Source organism: Arvicanthis niloticus, chromosome 4 (assembly GCF_011762505.2).
Source record: "Arvicanthis niloticus isolate mArvNil1 chromosome 4, mArvNil1.pat.X, whole genome shotgun sequence".
Lineage (NCBI taxonomy): Eukaryota > Metazoa > Chordata > Mammalia > Rodentia > Muridae > Arvicanthis > Arvicanthis niloticus.
The window spans coordinates 122627856-122647342 of record NC_047661.1 but is presented as its reverse complement, the minus strand read 5'-3'; the positions used below and the strand labels follow the sequence as shown (position 1 = coordinate 122647342).

Below are 19487 nucleotides of genomic sequence, written 5' to 3'. Positions count from 1 at the left end.
ATGGAATACACCTCACTCAACATCAGTTTGTCAGGAATTCCTTTTCTTACACACTTCACACTATTGAATTCACTCCAAAGAGCTAACTATATAGGTAGCTGGATAAATACCCTTTCCCCTCCAGATTTTTCTATGACTTTGCAAACAATTGCAAATTGTTTGCAAATTGCAAATTGCAAAACTAGTCAACAATTGAGCACAAAGGCATCCAGGGTCACACTGGAATGCTGTGACAGAACCATCAGATGACACGGGACTCAGCCTTTTCTGTTTGTGCCCAAACAGTGAACAACAAAAGTGACTAGAACCCAATGTAGAGCCAGTGTGGCCCAAGAAGACTGACTCCACAGAGAATGAAGGCCACAGAAAGAAAATGACAGCAAAGCCTCTACGAACAGCTCTTTCTTTGTTCTTCTTTGCCCTCTCTGGGGTCCTGGGGAGACCAGAAATCTCATGCAGAAGTGAAGATGGCGAAGCTGTGGACTGGTAGGTCAAAGAAATGAGGTGATTGGTGTGTACAAATAGAAAGTCGGGGTATGTCTGTGGTGACCCTAAGGAAAACCTTCATCTGGCTTCTTCCCTTTAAAAAGAAAGAAACTGGGGCTGGGGATATGGCTGGGTTAACAGGGTGCTTACTTAGCATGCATGAAGTTCTAGGCTCAGTCCCCAGTGCCACATAAACTGGGCAGGATGCCACACATGTGTGATCTCAGCAGGAGACCTGGCGTTCAAGGAACAACATGAGTTTTAGACTAGCCTGGTTTGTATGAGATCCTGTGTCAAATAAATAAATAAATAAATAAATAAATAAACTAAAAAGAAGGAGAGTAAAATGTGTGAACAGGCTCAATCCCCAGGCAGAGCTGGCTGCTGAGTGCATGAGATAGCCCTGAGAAAGTGTGAAGCAGCTCTCAAGTCAGTACCCAAGTCAGTGCTCTTGAGAGGACACAGCTGGGAGGCAGAAAGGGACTGAGCCGATAACTGTCACCTGGCAGTTTCCTTTCATTACATGTACCGTTGCTGAGACACATAGCTGAGAAAGCATATGGCCTTTTCTAAAGCTGAGCCATACCTTTTTTCTGATGGGGACAAGAAGTATTGATGGTGCCCAGCCCTGTTTGGTTAACCTTCATTCATGAGGCAATCCAGGCAGCGGGCAGGAGGTAATTTGGTCTATAGCACAGTGTCAAAGAGATGAACCACAGTAAGTCACAATGGTGAGATCCTCCTAGGAGCTTTGGCCAGGTTTCTGCTCTTCAACTCCGGAGTTCAGGTCTGCCGCGGTGGTTGATGTCATAGTGTGAAGTTCAAGCTAACAATCAGTTCAGTCTTTCAGCATTTGTGAGCTCTGACTAGGCACTGCCCTGAGTTTTAAAGACAGAGATACGAACAACGTGTAGATCTTTCTGTTGAGGAGCTCAGATTTGTGGGCATAGGACATTGGGGAGCACACAGTCCAGAAGGCTTCCTTGAAGAAGTAACATTGAGCTAAGTTTTAAGAGTAATTATGATGTTGTTTAAAAAATAATAAGGAGATGCCATGGGGGCTCTGCCCAATAGAGGATCAAAGAGTTAGTGCAGAATCAAGGGGCAGTGCGTCAAGCTTGGCATTTGGGGTGGAGTCATATGCAGAGGTGTCTGCAAACAAACCACAAATGGGGTTGTAGGTCATGAAGGGCTTTGTGGGCTGTGCCTTGGGATTTGAACCTGGTGTTTGAAAGGGAGCTGCTTAAGGACTTGGAACAAGGTGGCGCTACTATCTGATGTGCATGCCAATGTGCAAAAGACAGATGGGAGAGAACCAGCCTGGAACCACGGAGTAAAAGGTCATCCACAGTATCATAGTGGAAGACCCAAGTTAAGAGGTGACAGTGCAAACAGAGAGAAGAGTCTGGGAAGAAGGAAGGTGGATGGGCAGCTGGGATGAGTGGCTCTTGAGAACATACGTTCAAAAATAGCATAGGATGAATTGGCTTGGTGCAAAATTCTATAAATTTGGTTTTAAAAATGTGGAGCTGGAAGCTTCTGGGCATCCTTTCTTCTGGCTGTCTAACTCAGCCCAGAGGTCTATGAGTACAGAGATGGTCACCCAGGAGAAATGACTGAGTGCCTCTCTCACCTAGTGACTGTGGCACAATAACAGTCTTCAGATGCTCTGCTTGGGAGGGGTGTGATTGATAGCCTTTTTTTTAAAAAAAAAAAATCATAACTGAATGGGTGTATTACTTAGCAATACACGTCAAGAGACAAGCATAGCTGCTTAGCAGAGATGTTGCTGAACTGTCACAAAGTTAGTGTAGTTCCTGCCATGTGCGAGGACCTGGCCTTGGGATAAGAAGGCAGGACACTGGAACAGAAGTGTAAGTGTGTAGAGACCCACACAAGCACTGGGGTGATGTTCTTGGGAAAGCCATTGCGTTGTAATTATGTTTGTATTATGTTTGGCTTACAGAGGCTCTTGGGGTTGGTTACAGGGTTTTATGCCTATTATAATATATTTGGCTAGGCCAGCAGCTTTTAAACTAAGGAGACTTTTCCCTTGGGGAACGTTTGACAAGATCTAGAGACAGTTTTGAGGGTCACAACATTGGGATACTATTGGCATCTAAAAGTGAAGGGTCAGATATCCTACAGGACACAGACCAACTCAGCAAAAATTAGTTAGACCACAATGGGACTACAGCACATAAGAAAGCACGGGCTGGTTTTTCCAAGGCTGTCAGAACTCTACATAGATCCAACCACTTGCCCTCACTGGGAGATATTCAAAGGAGATAACAAGCCGAAAACCATAGATGCAGATAGAAAAGACCTGCTTCGCATACTAACCAAGCAAATCCTTAATCCAGAGCATTCTGGGAAACCACTGAAGAATGTTGCTGAGGACCAAGCCTCGAAGAAAGCCTTCCCCTCCGCCTATGCTCACACCCAGATCTCATACCCACCTGAGTAGGTCCAAAGAGACCAGGCTAAGCACTGTGGTGAGAATGAATCCAACAGTTCCTCAGTGAAGACAAAGCCCCTGACCTTCTCTTCCCTGTGACCACTGGGGCGATGGGCACAACAGCGAGAATCACTCTCAGGACACACAGGCTTTCCTTTTAGGGGCTCCAGCCCCTAGGCCAGCTAATGTCTTAGAACATACCACCCATACCAAGCTTGCCCTCCCTGGAGAAAGTCAAAAGGAAGAAATGGAGAAAGAGGCAGAAGCCTCAGGCATTCCCTTTCCTTGCAGGCCTCCCATGAAACACCAATGGCTAGACAGGTATTTAACAGGAAGTGTCGTTAGAAAAGCAGTCAATAAATCATAGCAAATCATAACTCTTTGCTCTGTTAGGTTTATCTTTTATAAGTTACCCCAAATGACTGGCAATGCAAGTAAGAAGACAATGGGGCTAGAGTATCTGTACCTGGACTCTACAATGGAAACCTGGAGCCAGAGCGACCACCTGATTGACAGCAACTGGAGCTCTCTGGGAAGGACCTTATCACAGCTGTATCAAGCATATAATTCCAAGGTAGGTTACAGTCAACCATGTGTGGGGATCATAGAAGGTATGGAAACAGAATCCAAACCTTCCTCAAAAAAGCATGTTTGGAATATATACTTTTGCATGCTTACATTTTTAAAATATGTGTATGATGTATATGTATATTATGTATAAATATATGTATATGATGTATATGTGTATGTGTATATGATGATATATAGGTATAGATATATGTATATGATGATGTGTATATGTAAATGATATATACGTATGTGTACCTGTGCGTGTACGTGTATGTATATGTATATTACACTAACCTAACTCCGGAAACTTGAGACAAACTCACAGAGAACTAGTCTAGGACAACTGAATTGAACTGACCAAGGCTTTAAGGAGCACATCATCATAATCCACACCAATGTCAAATTGTTGGCTCAGTTTATTAAAACAAAGAATAATCCCTGTGCTGTGCAAAGGAACACATGAAACAAGCAAAACCAGCCCAGCAAGGCAACTCTTTCTACAAAAAGGGTGTGCAGAGACCCGAACAGGGCTAGCTAAAACACTTGGTCAGATGATTTCCATCTTTTATCCCGGACTAGATGATGAAACAGAGGAAACCAGGAAGGTTCAGGAAATATAAGTCCTTGACGAGCTAAATACCTTTGGTTAAAACAAAACAAAACAAAACAAAAAACAAAACAGTTTCTCGGGATTTGGCCCCAGGTGATACAGCATCACTAGGGAAGATGTGAACTGATCTTGGAAGTCTTCAGGCTTTCAGACCTCTGCCAACTCACTCAGCACTTAGGAATCTAACAGAAATGGGGTTAAGAGCCCTCTCATTCTGCTGGGCAATACAGGTCTGTGAGTGTTATGTCTGGAGTTATAGATTGTATAAATCATGGTGTTGAGTGCTGATGATTCAAGCAAAGTTTCTCCTGGGTTTTCCTTTTAATTAGCTGTTTTCAGAAGTGTAGACAGACAGCTAAGGCCTTAGCTTCAGGAGCCCAGTCCTGGCTCACCCAAGGGACGACGAAGTCTGTTACCTAGACTTTAGGTAATGAACTGTACGAAGACATAGATAAGAAAGCGTGCTGCTTCGGGGTGGCTGGCCTTGCAGTATTCCAGGATCTATTTGTTTTACAGTGACTGTTTCCCAAAGAAGGGTGACAAGTAAAACCAAGCTGGATGTGGCACACAGTTTCTCCTCACGAATGCATTCCCTGACCGTGATGGACATGTTTAAAATGACTGTTTCTATACTATGCTAGGTTTGTTGGCTGTTTCTATAAGATGCTAGATTTGTTGCTGAAGGTTTTGCCTGTTAGATATTGTAATGCTCAGTACAGGACTGCTTCAGCTTCCATTGCTACCGCACAAGTCTGCCTGAACACTCACTCGGAGCTGTCAGTGTGCAGACACATTCATTTTACCCACTTACCATTAAAAGCAAGCTTCAAGCAAACTTCCACAGTTAAAATGACTCTGTAGGCTGTTTGAATACATGTGATGTACCAAGCACTGTTTCAGGTGGTTTTTTTTTTTTTTTCCAAAGTGATTTAATCTCAGCAACAAACCCATTTTGAATAACCAGGCTATTATGTAAAATGAAAACTGACTGAGCCACTTCTGTTTCCAAGGTTGGTGATGGCAACCTGGAACAGAAGCCATTACCGAGAAAATAAACCCCTGCATTGTTCTCGTCTCTGTCCCAGGGACTCTTGGAGCAGAGAAAAAAAAAAAAAGATAACACTGTGAGGCCACTGTCATCTACCTTAGTTGGAAGAGATGAGCCTTTGATTCTCAGATTGGCAGATCTCAGTGATGACCTCGGGCGTGCAAAGGCAGCCCGGGGCCTAGGAGAGAAAAGGTACTGTCTAGCAAAACAGAAACAAGTGCAAGGGTCAGGTGTGATTCACACTAATAATCCTAACATTAAGAGGGTGCTTGAAGCAGGAGGATCACCGTGAGTTCAAGGCCTGCCTGGGATCAATGTTACTTCCAGGCTCATCTGGATTACAGACTAAAATCTTGCCCACCCTCACCCTAAAACTAAAGGAAGCAAGGAATTTAAGAGTGTGAGAGAAAAGAGAAGCATAAAGTGTAAAAGCATTGACTGTCTGGGTAAAGCCCAGACACCCAAGGTGCTCTGGACACTTGGTTCTAGGAAGGAGAAGGTCAGGAAGGGGGCTGTTTTCCATGTCCAATTGGCTCAAAAAAGGAAAGCAACAGAGCAAACCGCAGGTAGGTGTGACTACATGAGAACACTGTTGGTGGTATGACTCAAAGAACCATCTGCCCCGAGTGACAGAGGTCACTAGCCTTTGACCTGGTATTGATCATCTGATGATAGTGGGATGTAAGATCAGACCAACTAACTGATTTTGCATCACAAATATCAAGGTGATTGAGTCCAACAGCCCGGTTACACTTGAATTGTTTTTATCCTTTTATCTTTGCAAAATAAGTACCCTCTATACTCCTTAATCATCAAATTACTTTGCAGTGGCTTACCCTTGCCTAACTCTATCTCCTGCTAGACTAACACCAAAGAATAATCCCCTCTGCCCAACATCCAATAATTGAGACAGTGTTTGACATATGAGTTCAAGGAATATCTCTAGGCCCCGGGAGGTGGCTTGGTGTGTCGAGTACTTGCTATGCCAGCATAAGGACCCCCAAAGCCAAATGTGGGGTGCCTGCAACAACAGCACTGTGGGGTTCAGATAAACAGATCTCTGAGATTTAATGGCAGCAAGCTTGGCTGTGCCAGTGAGCTCCAGGTTCAATGGAAGAACGAATCTCAAAATAAGATGAAGTAGTGAAAGACCACGCCCCCAACATGGACTTCCAGCCTTCACGGGCTCATAGTCAGTCAAATAATGCACCTAGAGACACAGATGTTCTATGAGAAAAAGGCCTCCCTGTGTAGCCTAGGTTAGTCAGCTAGTCTTGAACTCATGATCTGCCAACCTTAACCTACTATATGCCATCAGTCTATCATGCTAACTTCATTTATCAATACCATCTTCTCCATAGCTGTACACTCCCAGATATAATAATAGATATCATCTATTATAAGAATAAATCTTCTCACCAGATCATCCTTCCATGTGGCACCTAAAGGGCATACATAAGGCCTTATTACCACAGTAAGTGCCAGCACAGGGTAACTGTCAGAATTCTCAGAAGGACACATTATTTGTAGCTGATTTTAAAGGGAGGGGCCTAATAAAACCGCTTATTTTCCTGGGAATGCCAGACAGGCCAAACCTTACTATGTATTTTTAACTGTTTTTTGATTACCTCAAATAATTACCTTCAAGGATAGGGTTATTTTGTTTTTGTATAGAAATGAGTAGCCCTTGCTGCTATTTCGTGACTGAGTTTTTTTTTTTCAATATCAATATCATCAGTTTCAATAAAAATCACTGCATCATGGATAAAATGGACCCCCCCAAAACAAATGTCAGCTCCCCCCCAAATGACAGACAGACACTATCAAAAATAATAGCTTTTCTCTGACTTAGAGATTAAACAATGTGTTTGGAGAATCTTAGCAGTAGAAAGCCAATATCGCACATTAAATTTCACCACTGTTTCTAAGCAGGAAAATATCACTGTCAGAAGGTGATGTGGTGCTGGTGATTTGGAGGAAAAGACAGCTCTCACAGGAGAGAGAATGGGAGCAGGCAATAAGGAATCCTGACTAAATCAAAGCTTTGGGAAGGCAGAGAGGTACGGCACAGGCAGAGAAAATCAGATCCAGACAGCTTCCACACCGCGCCTACAACATCAGTGGAAAAAAACCAGGTGCTAACCTTTGGCTGGTTATTCCGACTTCATTTCCTGAGCAAATAATTGAGCACTCTTTATCATACGCTGGTTGCTCAATCAGAAACCTGCTTCCAAAACAACCAAGAAAAATGTAACGCTCATCCTCACACAGATCACACAGGGCTCCTGTCACGTGGGCTAACGTGCTCAGGAGCTGAGGAAACAGCTTGCTCAGGAAAGCACTTGCCAGTCAGGCAGAAGGATCTGAGTTTGAGCCCCAGTACTCAGGTTAAAAATAAATAAATAAAGCTCTGGAAGATGTGGCCCATGCCTGTAGTCCCAAGAACTGAGGAGAAGGAGTCAGGCGGATCCCTGAGACAGCTGGCAAGTCAGCCTCCTTCATTTGGCTAGTTCTCTGCAGGCAAAATACCCAGGGTTGTTCTCTAGATTGCACACACACGTGCACACACAAATATGCACACATACAGTTAAAATCTTCATGGTTGAAAATGGACTTCTTCCCCATCCCCCATCTTACATGTCACAGAATTCATGCTCCTGTCTGTGTATTAATGAAAGCGCTGCACTATCAGGGTGCAGCTGATAGAAATAGTGAAAGTCATGGGAAATGGAAGTTCTGTGCCATTATAACCCTTATGTGCTCTTGCAGAATGACACAGCCTACCTAATATACAACGACGGTGTCCCTCCATCTGTGAATTACAGCAGAGCATATGCACATACCAAAGGTACATCAGCGGCTCTTGGTTTCTCTTTCCAAGTTATTACCTCATACAGTAATATTTAACATAGCAATATTTGTTATTTTTTAATTTGCAAACTATATATAAGTAAGTATATGTTTTTATAGAAAATGCAAAAATGTAGCTAAAACAAAAATCTGTAATGCTAACACTCAGTAGATTATAAAACTATTATAATTATTATTTTTCAATGTTTTCAACTTAATACATCACAAATAACTTCTATGACAATAAGTAGTCTCCAGAAAGTTCCAAACCCAAATACCTTCAAAGGAAGTCATGTAAGGTCAGCGTGTGACATGAGCAGAACTAAGAGGTGACTAGAGAGTACATCAAACATCTAACAAGGCATCCGTCACCATGAATTGTGTGGATACAATTTTTCAGAAGATACTGAAAATTAGTATTTTTAGAAAATATTTTGGAATTTAACATTTGTCAGTGAATAAATTCACGTTTAGCAATACACAGCAAACCTAATATATCTTTAAGATACATTTGGCCCTAGGGCAGCCAATTTGCAATATCTGATTAAAAATACAGTGTATCACCAAGCATGGTCACAAACACCAATAATTCCAGTACTGCAGAGGCTGAGGCAGGGGCATTGGCATGAGTATGAGATCAGCCTGGGGTTTAGTATGATACTCTGTCTACTCCCTACACCTCCCCAAACATAAATCATGTGTAACACCTGTCAAACATAGGCACTGAAAGCTTTTGATCTCAGTGCTGCCCCTATGGTAGCCTTGCTAACAAGGAACCCAGGGGCATTTACCCAGGCCATAGTTTCTACCCTCGCACCAAGTGCCTCTCATCCTTCCTCCTCCAACCTGTTAGCTGCAGCAAGGATTTGGTCCACAGGTAACTGACACCCAAAAGGTGGTGACACCAAGGTCATGAGACCTGTTAGGAGACAGACCCTCCCCAGTTTCCACCACACGTATTGTTCATGGTGACTCTGAAAGGCAACAGTCAACCAACATTTGAATGGATTCGCTGGCATGTTATATGTGAACAAGAAAGTCTTCTTAATCCGCCATACATTGATAAACACATAACGTGCAGGACAAAGGTGATGAAAATCTACTTGTTTCCTTCATGGCTTTCATTTTAGTGGGCTCCAGAGATTTAAAAAAAAAAAAAAAAAAAAAAAAAGAAAGAAAGAAAAAAAAAAAAGAACCATGCTCAACAAGGATGCTTTTGCATGCCTCCCTGGTATTTTCCCCCTTTGTCTCCTTTAAGTCAGATCTGTAGAAATTGGGTTACTCTTCTCCAATGAAGTGAGCAGCTGTCCCTTAAAACAAAGTGCCGCCAGCATCCTCCTCTGTTTGATCTTGCCTTTTTTTTTTTTTTTTGCCACCCTTTGACAGTAACTTAGCACTGAAGACTCTAGCTGAAGCTTGCCAGGTGACCCTATGTTTAACAAGATCAAATTTCAATTTGGCAAATTTGCCAAACTAGTTTCGACATAGAATTACTCTTAGCCCTTCACAAAGTGTCTGCCCAGGCTCCCCTTTTCGGCCGGAGGCACGCCATGATGTGTAACGGAGTTGTTACTGAAATACTTGAAAAACAAGCATAATAATTTTCAAGGGCCTAAGAAAACATTAGCCTACCGTGTAAGGAGGCTTCAGTATTCCAGCTTTGAACTGTATTTTGACGGGAGATCTGTTTTTGTTTGTTTCTGATTTTGTTTTTTTATCCAAATCAAATGTCTTTCTCTGGTAGGTCTGCTGGTATGGAACAGAATGCAGGGGTTCTGGCTGATACATTCTGTTCCCAGGTTTCCTCCAGTTCCAGAATTTGGCTATGTCTACCCAAACTCGGGGAGGCGATATGCACAAAGCGGCATCTGCATCACTTTCAAATACAGCCAGTTTGAGACAATAGGTATGAGCAGAGGCAGCACGCATGCGCACGTGCATGGGGGTGGGGGAAGCAGGAGTCTGTCTGGTAAGTAAGTGTGCCCCTTCAGGTAAGTCTATTTGTAGGTGCTCTTGTACTGTGTGTGGGCGGGAGCCCTTACCCAGCTCCAGTTCCCAGTCTGTAAAGGACATAGTTGAACTTGATCAGGGTAATACTTTCAAATGAATTCAGGGCCAGGCGAGTAACAACAAATAGAAGAGGTAGACAGATATTGCTAGTGTCCTGGGGACAGTGACAAACTTGGATGTTGGCTTTCCCTTGGATCCCTTCAGAAACACAAGACTACTGACTAGAGATTTCTGTACATCTCATGAGGAACTAAAAATCATGGTGGGAGGTGGGGGGATAAGAGACAAACCATTATTTTTAAATGTAAGTTCAATGTTGGGTTTTTTTTTTTTTTTAATTTCTTCAGACAAAATGCTGCCTTCATACCACCAACATCACACCTCAGTACTATATAAACTTCTAAAGTCTCACACTCAAATAGACCAAAATACTTATGTGTGGCAAACTATGATACATAAGAAAGACAAGATGTAGTGTTTTGACCTCCAGGTATAAGAAGCTTAGAAAATGTTTCACACCCAATTTTCATCCTTGTATTTGTTGGTTCTATAAAGGAATAGAACTGATTAAAAATATATATACATATATTCATATATATATATATGACTTTTAAAATACATATATAAACATATATAAACATATATGCAATTTATAAAACATGTTTTAAAAACATACATATACATATACATATATACATATATATGATTTATTAGAGTGGCTTACAGCTAATCTAACAATGGAGGTCTACCAATTGAAAATTCAAGCATCCAACAGTTATTCAGACCATGAGACTGGTTGTCTCTGCTGCTCTACATATATACTAGAATCAAAAGAAATAAGCTCTAATTTCAGTGAAGGGTTGACCTTGACATCAGGAATGCACAAGGCGGTGGTGGCGTACGCCTTTAATCCCAGCACTTGGGAGACAGAGGCAGGCGGATTTCTGAGTTCAAGGCCAGCCTGGTCTACAGAGTGAGTTCCAGGACAGCCAGGGCTACACAGGGAAACCCTGTCTCAAAAAACCAAAAAAAAAAAAAAAAAAAAAAAAAAAGGAATGCACAAGGCATGCAGGAAGGAGGAAAAGCTTCCTTCTTTCATGTTCTTTATATATGTTGCCTGCAGAAGGTGTGGCCCAGATTAAAGGTAGGTCTTTCCACCTCAAAAGATTTCAATTAAAGGTAGGTGTTTCCACCCCAAATGACTTAAGAAAAATCCCGCACAGTGTTAACTCCGGATGTAGTCAAGTTGACAACCAAGAAGAGCTGTCATATCCCTCATTTAACTGGTGGATTTATTCTCTAATTAGCGTGTTGAGCACTACAGTGGTAAGATTTACAATGAGTTTATTATTCGTCAAGCTGAATAACTGGCAAAGGAGTTCTCTCCTCTTATACATGTACATATAGGAAAGAAAACAAGGCTTCCAAGGCAAGGCTGTCTAAGAGTCAGTTTTAACTCTAGCATCTGCAAGCTTTATAATCATAAGTATATGGCCCAGAGTCTCAGCTAATTCATGTCAAAAATGAGGCTGTAGGTAGAAACAGAATTTAGCTAATAATGTTACTTTAAGGATTATGTGAGGAAAACAAAACTCATCCTGGGGAGAGGGTTTGAATAAACTGTTTGCCAGGACCTAAGTTCAGACTCCACATAAAGTCAAACATAGGAGCACTACATTGGAATCCCAACACTCCCACTGCAAGAAAAGAGGAGGCGACAGAAGCTCATGGGCCAGCGAACCTCATATATGCAGTGGCAAACAGCAGAGAGACCATGTCTTAAATAAAACAGAGGACAAGAATTGCCACCTGAGGTTGTCCTCTGACCTCTACACATGGCAGGCACATGCCCACACATGTATATGCACACACATCATACATACATACATACATACACACATACACACACAAGCATCATACGCCCCCACCCCTGAAAAGATGAAAAACTACATATACCATAAACAGTATATGGGAAGATAGATAGATAGATAGATAGATAGATAGATAGATAGATAGACAGACAGACAATAGATATAGATATATAGATATATAGATATATAGATATATAGATATATAGATATATAGATATATAGATATATAGATATATATTTCTAGTACTTTGACCACAAGGCATTTGAAGGCTGTTGCATTTAAAAAAAAAAAAAAAGACATTTTTAATCCACACAAAAATCCATAGTGTCGGGAAGCATTTCCATTTGTGCTTAAGTTCTTAACTCTTCCTTATTGTCTCAATGTAGATACTCAGCTCTTGGTCCTTCAACCACACATCTACAGCTGTTTCATCCCAAAATCCTTTCGCTGGGAACTCATCCACATGCCCCAGATGTGTACCAACTCCAGTTCCTCAAAGATCCCCAAGCGGCGCCTCGGTGTACTTCAGTCAGCCCAGGGTCTAAACTTCGTCCATTTTGCAAAATCAAATTCTTATATTGATGGTATGAATGACTATCACCAAAGAGTGTGTCAGTAGGAATCGTTGTGGACTGCTTAGAGAAGACACTCTGGCTATACAGGACAGAGAATGGGGGCGGGGGGGGGGAATAGAGGGAGGGAAAGGAAGAGACAGTTCTGGCACCAACTTGTTCATGGGAACGGCAGCAGTTACAGACTCAACCACAGTGCATTTCGCATTTCGTACACACACACCAAACTGGAAGCTCAGTTTCAGATTTTGCTGGCCATGAAGCCACAGCTATTTCTGACATCCGCCAGACAGTTTTCATGAGCTTTCCTCATTCTCAAGCCCCTTACATAATACATCTCTCTCTCCCTGCCCCCTTCTCTCTCTCACACAGTGAGAACAAAGATGACAAGGGAGCAAGGGAGCAATCACTTCAGTGTTTGCACCCCTCACTCTTAGTTTTTCTTATACTTTTGTACCTGGGTTTGTACACATTCCAACAGCTACCACACACCAGCTCTATAACCCATTCTGGCATCAAAATACCTTGATAATGTTTCTACTGGATCTGTTTTCCCTTTCAAGCTTCCTACTCTTACAGGCTCTTTCCTTGAGGCTTGCAAGCTTATTTAAAAACCAACCCTTAACTCTAAACTGCCATCTCTTTGGCTTTTCTTTTTCTACCCAAATTTCTTTTGAAACAATCTGAGAGCTTTCAGTGGCTTGACTCTTTTCACTCTGAGTCTTGCCTCTCTGCCTATAAACAATCTCTCCAGGCATAAACGAATGCTAGTCTTACATAACCTTGTGGTCAGCCATGCTTTTTGCTTTCTTCTTTCTTGTATACAGTACAGGGACTTTACTGACTACCTACAGCTGATGTCAAGACACTAGAGATACAGGGGCTAACGGGACAGAAAAGGACATTGTAGGCCATTGTGCTGATGAAAACCCTCCCTTCCTAGAACATTCCCCTCCACTGATTTTGGGAGAATAGCCTCTTGGTCTTCTCTGATTTATTGAAGTCCCTTATCCCAGAGTTCGCTCCTTAGGAGAGGAGATTGCTGTATGCTTTTCTGCCCTTCTTGTCCTGCTCTGAGTTTTACATGTCCTTGGATGGTTCCCAAGGCTGGATCTCCACCCCAGACTGCTACACTAATGATGTACTCAGCAGTGAATGGGTTGTTTTCACATGGAGATGGTAAAGTTACACCAGATGAAACGTGCCAAATTGGTCTCCCCATTATCTCCCAGGTACCCACTCTTTCCTTCACATTCTACAGTCTCCAAGACATTCCAAACTCCGTTCTCCATCCTTCCAGAAACCACCAGCTCTGTCCAGTTTCATGTGTGTCATAGCTTTTACATTTACCACACCCTCCCCAGCTCTTCGCCACCCCCCGCCCCCCCGCCATAGTGCTGTCTTTCCCACCGTTGTGACCACCTGGTCTTTCCTACCTCCTCTGAAATCTACCCTCCCAAGTTCATCCTAGACAGTGTCTCTCAACCGACATTTATGACCATAAACTAGTTTCTCTTCATTTTCAACTAACATTGTCCTAAAAATCCCCTCCACTGGCTTCAAGAAAATCCAATCATAATTGTATGGCTCGCAAACATCCTTGAAATTTTCTCTAATTCTCTACCCCTATCATTTTCAGAAGTCTTTTCATGGCTAAAACATATACTGCTTTTCTTTGTGTGGGAGAGAAGACATCCAACATCTTTACAATATGACAATTATAACTTTTGTTTGAACATTGCTTTAGGAAATGTTTTCCCATCCACTATGTTCTAATGTGGTCGTGTTGTTACTATTGTCAAGTGCATAGAACCAGGGTGACTGGGCTCCAGAGGGACTTTTCATTGATTAATCTGGTTGACCCCTTTTACTTTTTCTCTTCTCCTGATCCCTAGACATCTTTGCAGCCTGGATAGCTCAAAGGCTGAAGACACATCTGCTAGCAGAAACCTGGCATCGAAAGAACTATGAGCTTCCTTCAAACTGTTCGCTGCCTTACCATGTCTACAACATCGAGGCCATTCAGCTAACTCCCAAGACTAACTTCAGTTCTCACCATGACCATTCCAAATGGGGCATTTCCGTAAAGGGCTCTACAAATCGTTGGGCCTGTATTGGAGACCTAAATCGAAGCCCACACCAAACCTGGAGAGGCGGAGGATTCATGTGTACAAAGAATAGGTACATTTACCAGTCATTTCATAAGTTAGTTCTCCGTTATAAGTTTTGTTACTAAGCTTGGAGAAAGGTCACACCAAGTGTCCTTGAAAACACTGGCACTGGAACATCTCTCCTTGGATCTAGTCTCCATATGTTAAAGGCTTCTGAGTGTGCACAACCTAGCATCCAATAAAACACCGTGGGTCCACATTTACCATTCTATGTTCAAATCAGGAGAAATCTGAGTCATTTGTATTTATCGAATTAGAAATCCAAATCATTGTATGTAGGTAATAACACAAGGGAACAGAATGAAATATTTCCTTCCAGATAAACCATCATCAGTAATCTATCTTGTGGATTAAATTTCATCTTTCACAAAGCAACCTTGACTGTCCTGTTTGAAGAAAATAAAGGTGCTCCCTCCCTCTCTCCCTCCTCTTTCATACTGTTTGGCCATATGGTCATAGTGCCCATGAACTTCTCCCCCACACCTGGTTTTTAGTTTAGTCTTGTTGCCTCTACAGGTGTTCTTTACTGATAATATATTCTTGAGCTGCCCACTTGAGTTCTCTTGCAATTTTCTTAAATTTTTTAATCTACAACAGGGAGATCATATCTAAGCATAATATGAGTCAAGAAATCACAACTTGGTTGCTTAATAGACTGTGGGATGTGGGTTCCAAGTTTAAAAGCTTGGAGTCAAGCAAAAGTCATCAGACATGGATTGGGCCCCGCGCTTAGTGACTGTGAAGCATGCAGTCCACATTCACGATCTGCTCTCTTATTTAATTTTCATAGCAATTCTTTTCGGCAATAAGTATCACTATCCTCATTTTACTGACAAGTCAATGGAGGCTTACAGAGCTTCAAACACTTGCCTAGTATAATAGAGGTCTATTTGGCCTCTGGAGCTGTGCTCTTAACTGAGCTTCCAGAAGACAATTAAAGGAAGTGAACAAATATAGGATCAGAACTATCTTGAGATCTCAACACGGACCAAAGTTTGTAGGGTCTAATGGTCCAATGACAGGCTGTGAAAAAGTTACTTGTTCTCTTGTCAAAATCAAGTGCAAAAGATAGGTATTTATGGTGATGTCTGACTACTTGGGTATGTGAAAAGCTGGGAGCAATGTTTGGTCTCACAGAAAACATCCTAGTATAATAATCTCCTTGAAATGGGATTGTTAATGGGAAGGTGACGATGAGTCCAGGTGGAGAGGGTCAAAACTGACCCAGTAATACAGCGAAGGGCAACCAAATGTAAAGAAAGCTCAAATGGAGGGGTCTAGTGAGCTAAAAATATACACTAGGTTTAACTGTCTCCCGACAGATAGCTCCAGTCTAGAGAACAACACATCCCATGCTCACAAAAATGAATAAATAAAAATAGGAAGACAGAATAAAGTCAGATTATATAGAACAAGAATGTAGAAGCAGCAAAAGAAAAGGAAGGTGCTGGCCCACTGTAGACACACAACTGAAGGACATGGCTGCTGCTGCTTCTTCTAATTCTTTTCTCCTCCTTCTCCTTCTCCTTCTCCTTCTCCTTCTCCTTCTCCTTCTCCTTCTCCTTCTCCTTCTCCTTCTCCTTCTCCTTCTCCTTCTCCTTCTCCTTCTCCTTCTCCTTCTCCTTCTCCTTCTCCTTCTCCTCCTCCTCCTCCTCCTCCTCCTCCTCCTCCTCCATCTCCTTCTCCTTCTCCTTCTCCTCCTTCTCCTCCTTCTCCTCCTTCTCCTCCTTCTCCTTCTCCTTCCCCTTCTCCTTCCCCTTCTCCTTCTCTTCCTCCTCCTCCTCCTCTTCCTCCTCCTCCTCCTTCTCTTCTTCTTCTTCTTCTTCTTCTTCTTCTTCTTCTTCTTCTTCTTCTTCTTCTTCTTCTTCTTCTTCTTCTTCTCCTTTTATTTTAAGACATTTTATTGATTCTTCATGAATTTCCCACTCCCCATACCTTCATACCTACTCTCCACCTTTTCAACTTCCCCCAAAATAGAAAAAAAACAAAACAAAAACAAAGACCATCTTGCCATAGAAGCTGCAGTGTGTCACAGTGTGTTATACAGTATACCCTTTACTTGTGAATGTTCATTGCAATGAGTCTTTGGTCTGGATTGAGGCCTCTGAGTTCTGCTATGCTATCAGTACTGGATCTTCACTAGAACTCCTCTCACTCTCAGATATCCTGTTGTTCCCTTGTGTCATGGAGATCCTGCAGCTTTGGATCTGCAGGACCAGCTCCTTCAACATACTCCAGCAATTCATAGATAGGGTAGCTGTTGGGGTAGGCCAACTCAGAGCCCTGGATCTGGACCTGGGTGAAAACTGAGTTGGTCAGACTGCCAGCTGTCCTGCACCTGGACCACCAGGGCCAGTGCTTCAGCTTTGCTCAGACAAGGGGCAGGGCCAGCTCTCCTGCTCTCATGCCCTTGGGACTGGCTCTACTGTGCTGATGCCACCAGAGCCAGCTTTATTGTGCTGCCTATGTGAGGTGCATGGCCCTGTCTCCCAAACGCTGAAGCTCTTCTGCTCTCCCACTCTCCCATCCTCGGGGCCAAAGGCCGTGGCTTCTGATGAAATATAAATGGAAATAGTCAACCTCCCATAAGAAAGGAAAGAAAGAGAGAAAATAGCAACCCTATTGGTCCTAAGACTGTGAAGAACAATTCTGTCTGTTTCTTTGTGTTAGTAATTTGTGTGGTGGAGTTTCAGGCAGCCACAATGCTATACAAGTAGCCAGTCATACTCTTTGTCAAGCACATCCTTCAGGAAGATCTGGGAGATGTCTTCAAGAAATATGACATCATTTGAAGGAATCTGAGAGACTTCAGTGATACCACAAACATTTTCACTAACTTCTCTTTGGAAGAAAGAGGAGAGTATTGGACATAATAAATTAAATTTAAGTCTTAAACCATGGTTTTAATATTGGAACAAGGACCAGTGTGATGACTTGTAGTGGGAAAATTTCCAGCTACTTATCACCCTTCCTTTTAAAATAAAATTTTAAAAAGTTGGCATAAAATTTTCCCGCTACAATGACTCATCAGGTAAAAGTGCCTGTCTAGTAAACTTGGTATCAATCACTAATTAAAAAACTATTCTATGGGCTTGCCATAGCCCAACCTTATGAAAGCATCCTCTCAATTGAGGCATCCTCCTCTCCTGGGACTCTAGCTCGTGCCAACTGACATAAAACCACCCGTCACAGCGGAGCTCTTGCTCCTCTTCTTGCAGACACCATCTGCCTGTATGCAGAACCAGCAGTGACAGAAAAGGTTTGGTATAAACCTTTTCAACAGAAATACCAATGGAGACACGGAGTATACATCCCTCGTGTCACAATTACGGGTGCTTTCCATACCAGCATGGAGTGTGGATTAAAGAGGACATAAGCTTGAGAATGTAGCAAGGGGCAGAAAAATAAGTTTTCACAAAAAGCAGTGGAAAGAATTTGGTGGGATGAGCTGAAATGAAGAATTTATGTTAGGACTTCAAATATGCAGACATTTGTTAAAGCTGTTGTTACCCAGCTAAAAGAATTCTTGACTGACTTTGGGCTTAATACTCTGACAATTCAATCAACAAACAATCAACTCCCATGGAACAGATGTACTTACTAGCTAGAGGAAGTCCCAACTCTGAGTCTGACTCACGAAAACAAAGACCCTTTTGGTCAAATAAAAATAACAGTATCCTTAGCCACAAGGGTATCTGAATGATTGTGGAGTTAGAAGACTCTGAGACCAGAGGAGCTGGTCTGGGGCAAGAGTGAGGTCCAAACCCCGAAAATCTCATCCTGAGACCTGCAGGAGTAGGATGGCTTCCTCCCTGCTCTGGGTCTGCATGTCCTGCCTCTGCCGCCCTTGTAATCACATAGCCTGGTGGCCAGGTTAGCACTCATGCCTAACCCTTATGTCCTGCCTAACCACACTCCCCAGCTTCCTTCTGTCCAGCGCAGGAGCTAAATGGTGCCTGGATACCCCAAGGGAAAAGGCGGGGCTAGGGGGCAACTGATCATTAGGAAAGAGAGGTTGAATAGACTCCAAATTCATGAGATCTGAGATGGAGCCGTAAAAGAGAATACAGCTCACTGGAAGAAGATGCTCAAAGGGAATTGGTTCAAGATGTTAGAAAGAAGAAAAGACAGCAGTGTAGCTACACAGCTTCCCGTTTACAAGCTCCTTAAGGCCTTCCGTGACTTAATAGCAGCTGTTCATAAAAAGTGCTATGGTTAAAAATGTTTTGTGGGGCTGGGGAAGTGGCGCAGCAGGTAAACGCACTCATTGCATGGGCTCAACGACCTAAATTTGGATCCCAGTTGCTCATGTAAGAGCCAGACAGAGTGGTGCATATCTGTAATCCCAGCCCTCCCATGATGAGAGGATGAGGTGGGAGGCAGAGCCAGTAGAATCTAACAGAAGCTTGCAGGCTACCTAGCCTGGAGTATACAGCACAGTTGTCAACAAGGGAAACTGCCTCAAAGTAGAAGGATGCCAGAAGTTGTCCTCTGACCCCCACATGGGTGCCATAGCGAGAATGCACCCCCATATATACATAATGCACACATGTGTGCATACAAATAATAAGAATCAATATCTAAAAATACTTTAGATTCTTATCAGAAACTAACAGTAATTTATGAAATCTCAATAAAAAAAAAACTTTGTCTTCTTTCTTTGGGTTAAAATATAGAAAAATGATCAGAAATAATTCAGTCAAGATTTCTATAAAGCAACTTCAAGACAGCAAGCTCCCTACAATTAAGTTACACTCCCAGGTCAATGAGTGAAAGCAAGGACTTCTTAAGGTGCAATGACCTGTGAGGTGACACCGAAGGTAGACAAATACGATCCTAA

At 42.5% G+C, this 19487-nt stretch overlaps 1 protein-coding gene across 1 annotated transcript; it reads left to right on the top strand.

Moving 5' to 3' along the window:
* Nucleotides 1–234: 234 nt before the first annotated feature.
* Dnase2b (deoxyribonuclease 2 beta) lies at nt 235–15068 on the top strand. The gene is made up of 6 exons (XM_034500364.2): nt 235–486; nt 3338–3518; nt 7942–8020; nt 9767–9928; nt 12291–12488; nt 14372–15068. Exons 1-6 carry the CDS (start codon nt 374–376, stop codon nt 14710–14712), a joined length of 1074 nt encoding a protein of 357 aa, XP_034356255.1. The 5' UTR covers nt 235–373; the 3' UTR covers nt 14713–15068.
* Nucleotides 15069–19487: the final 4419 nt, after the last annotated feature.